The 4,097-nt window shown below is 40.8% G+C and overlaps 1 protein-coding gene across 1 annotated transcript; it reads left to right on the top strand.

Moving 5' to 3' along the window:
* The first annotated feature begins 2,567 nt into the window (after positions 1-2,567).
* Positions 2,568-3,639, top strand: LOC121987270 (NDR1/HIN1-like protein 10). Its single transcript, XM_042541149.1, has one exon. The coding sequence runs from the start codon at positions 2,794-2,796 to the stop codon at positions 3,373-3,375; it is 582 nt and encodes a 193-aa protein (XP_042397083.1). The 5' UTR covers positions 2,568-2,793; the 3' UTR covers positions 3,376-3,639.
* The last annotated feature ends 458 nt before the right edge of the window (positions 3,640-4,097 follow it).

Below are 4,097 nucleotides of genomic sequence, written 5' to 3' on the forward strand. Positions count from 1 at the left end.
TACTATTCGGGATCACGACGACTCCGTCAGCTCACTGATCCATCCGAGGGCGCCCCCCTGGGCCAGGGTACGTTCTCGTACCTTTTCCGCATTTAGTTAACTATTCTGTCATTATTATGCGATTACTTATATGTCTGGGATTCGCCTCGAGCACCGAGGTACCAGAGACCGGGGGAACCCGGTCGATGGATACAGGTACAGTTGACCGGAGGAGGACTCCAGACGACTCGGTCAACGTAGCGGACAGATCATCGACCGGGTCATGGGGATGCGGTCAACCTTCCAGACACGTCACACCGGCAGGTTCGTTTTCTCAGCTTCCAGACAGGATCACTGAGTATTATCTGCACAAATATAATAAAAAATATAAAATATTAAATTTGATTTGAATCGGTTAATTTAAGCGGTTTATATTTTATAATAAATTATACTTAACAAATATATAATAAATGAGATAAGTGCATAAAAGTTTGCGATGTAGTAATTTGTTTGCAAGAGAGGAAAAATGAGAAAAAATTTTTTCATACAACTGCTAATAATATATTTTTCCAACCATATTTCATATTTGGGTCTATTTCATCAATAATTTATTATTTATACAGAACAATAAAGAACATTTCAAGAATGAAGAAAAAATTAAAAAAATATTACCTGACGATTAAGGAATGTGAAGGGCGTTTTGTCGTATTCAGTATTCTGAGACTGAAAGAATCACCGTCGAGATGACGAGGGACAAAAAATACAGACTACAGAGGATGAAATTTAGAGGATGAAAATATGAGCAGGATGAGAGTCTGAGACTTAGAGAACGAAAACATGAGTAAATCAAATTCTGTAGTGGTTTTATATAGAATTCTAGGAGAATTATTTTATATAATTAATTGAAGTTTTGTTTTTCGTTGAAATAGGTGGTTGTACAGTGCATTACTGTGCATGTAAATCGAAGCGACAGTCTTCAAAGATAGTTGTACAATGTGCACAGTAGAAAATCGAAGCGGTGGCGGTACAGTATATATTACTGTGCACGCCTGCACGGAAATTTAAGCGCCTAAGCGGCATTCTTGAAATGAAACATCCCGTTCTAATTAAAATTAAATTTTAATTATTAAATATATTTTTAAAAAATATAATATTAATGGCCCCAATTATATTGAGGCCCTAGGCATAGACTTTATTGGCCTATGCCTTCAGTTGTGCCTGGTTCAATTTACTTCGTGCTTAATCTCTTTGTTGTATTAAGGTCCTCATACAAGGTGATTCTGCCTTCGGTTCCGAATTCTCACCAAGGACCCTATCTTGATCAACACAGGAGATTTGGACCAAGAAACTTTCAGAAAACAAAGGTGCTGATTATAAAAAGAGGGGAGCATTTAAACAACAAAGAAGGAAAATAAATAGATGTCACCAGGAAGCCCAATAAGCTTCCAACTCTGAGGATTGCACTGAAGAGAAATGCATGGTTAGAATCTCTAGTAGATCCCTCTGAAGGCAAGGGTATTTTAACACCCTCCTCATAGGGCCTCGTCTTATGGCTGCTCCTTGGTATCGTAGGATTAGGAGTTTCCATGGGATCTTTTACATGATTTTGAGCCATTCCAGCCAGTAAGTAAGTGAATGTAGAGAGGGGATAAGTAACTGGAATGTTAAGAAGGGGATAGGGAAAGAAGGTTTGGGATGCATCTTTATAAAGGAAAAAACAAATGTTGTTTATACAAGGCAACTGGTCACGTCAAGGAAAACACTATCATCTCCTCAGAAGCATAAGACCAATAGTATAATTAAAGATGACGTTTCAAATCACAATAACATTCATTGATTGGTGAGTAGGCAAATGGGAACAATGAAAATTCCCAAGACAAATTTTCATAAGACTAAAAATTAACATAGAGACACAATGTGCAGAAATAACAAAGATTTATAAAAGAATGAACATCCTCCCATGTATAGCAAAAGATAGGAAGGAAATACAAAATCAGTGATAAGATCGACATGCAAAAAGATGTCTCCTATTCGGCGCTGGTGTGATTAGAAGTTCATAGCATAGCATATTATGTTCTTGAAGTAATGCTTTCTCTCACTGAAGCGCCTCACCTAAAGCTGCTGTTTTTGAGCATACAATTTTTCCAAAGCTTCTTCTCTGGCGGTCATCAACTTGAGCTATGACTCAAGGGCAAGAACGTTCCATGGACTAGAGTTTGAAGGTAGGGGAACAACATGACTTGTATTGGCCAATAAAGTCTCAATAGATCCATGGGAACATTGATAATAATTACTCAAAAAGGAAAATAGGGGATCATCATTGAAATTAATCATATTACGAAACACAAGAAAGAAAGCAAAGAAATGGATTTTCATGAACATTCATGAAAGCAAAGAAAGCAAAGAAAGATAGCAAACTATCGTTGACTATCTCCAGATCAGCAAAAATTTGTCGGCCGGTTGCCATAAATGGATTTTCATGAACATTTTTCGATTTACTTTGTAAGCATTGACGTCGATAAAACAATTGATGGTTCCATGATCAGTTTTTAATTTAGCGGTCATTCAAAAACAAAAGAGGAATAATTTCTGCAACTAGAGATGCTATGCCATAAATTGGACGCCATTATCTACTGATTTAATTTTTTTTTTTTTGTGTGTGAATATTATACTCTTCTTGTTTTTGTTTTGTTCGGTTTCAAAATTATATATCTCTCCTCCACTCCATTCTTCCATTCTGACGCCAGGTATCTTTTTACTTTTACATTCCACGCCATTAATTCGCCGCCGGCGATTCCTTGACGCCGTCTTCCCATGTCGCGATCAGACAGCTGTGGCGGCTGCTGCTGCAAGCTCCTCTGCTCGCTCCTCCAGATCGTCATCACCGCCGGCTTCGTTCTCTTCTTCTGGTGGCTCATCTTCCGCCCCCGCCTTCCCCGCGCCTCCATCCACCAGATCCAGCTGTCCGCCTTCAACCTCACCGCCGATAATTCCACCCTCCGCTTCAGCCTCACCGTCGCCGTCGCCCTCCGCAACCCAAACAAGCGGGTCGGTCTCTACTACGACGCCCTCGACGCCGATCTCTTCTACGGCGGCGAGCAGATCCAGTCGGCGCCGCTCCCGGTCTTCTACCAGCCCCACAAGAACACCACCGAGCTCGAAGGGAAGTTCAACGGCAGCGCGGCGGGCGTGGGCGTGGCCGAGGCCTTCCGGGACGAGAGTGCGGGGGGCAGCTTCAATTTCGAGGTGAGGGTGGAGAGCAGCTTGCGGATGAAGCTTTGGTTCGTCAAGATCGGGCACTTCCATCCCAAGTTCGATTGCAAGGTAGATATTCGTGCTCCGCCGCAGGCTGGCGGCGTGTCGGTGACTAATCGGACTTGGAACTGCCATCGCTGATCCCGGCGGCGGACCGCCGCCTGTCCATCCATCGATCTAGATTTCTTTTGACTCAAATTGAATTATGCAATTCGGAATTGGACGAGCCTGCCGGCGTTGAGATGGCATCTCTGTTTGATTGTTTAATGTTAATTGGCGATTTTTCTACGCATTGTGTGAGCTGGCATCGAACTGTCTTCTATCACTTTATGATTGACTTGAGTCTGGTCGTCATTGTTTATAATTTTGTTATTTTTTATTTATTTTTGTGATGCCTTATCTTCATTTGAATGACTTAGCTTGACCGCGTACATTTTTTCCCACGCTTCCAGCAGATTTGGTAGTTTGGGTTGGAGATTTACGAAGGTAGAAGAGATACGAAGCTTCATTATAAATGAATTTCATATTAAGAATTCTAAGATAAATAGATTAGTTTATATTGATTCATATTAGATTATGAATAAATGTATGGAGAGCGATTTTCTCGCACGTGAGTCAAGGGGTGTAAATCCATGATCTAAATTGTACTGAATCATATTGACTCGTGTGCAGGCACGATCTATATACGCCGAATGTCAGACTAGTCGAAGCAAAATTTGCTCAAGCGGAACAACCAACATTCTGAGTGAAAGAGATGCATTAAAGAAAGATTAATGTCAGCCGAGTGAAACGTTAGCGTTACACAACTGACAAATAATATGATCATTAAACAATCATTAACGCTATATAAGGACGTTGCGACC

Source organism: Zingiber officinale, chromosome 5B, assembly GCF_018446385.1.
Source record: "Zingiber officinale cultivar Zhangliang chromosome 5B, Zo_v1.1, whole genome shotgun sequence".
NCBI classification, from domain to species: domain Eukaryota; kingdom Viridiplantae; phylum Streptophyta; class Magnoliopsida; order Zingiberales; family Zingiberaceae; genus Zingiber; species Zingiber officinale.

Bases quoted from the DNA above. Each gene is read 5' to 3' on its own strand.
- LOC121987270 (XM_042541149.1), top strand. From the start codon at position 2,794: ATGTCGCGATCAGACAGCTGTGGCGGCTGCTGCTGCAAGCTCCTCTGC.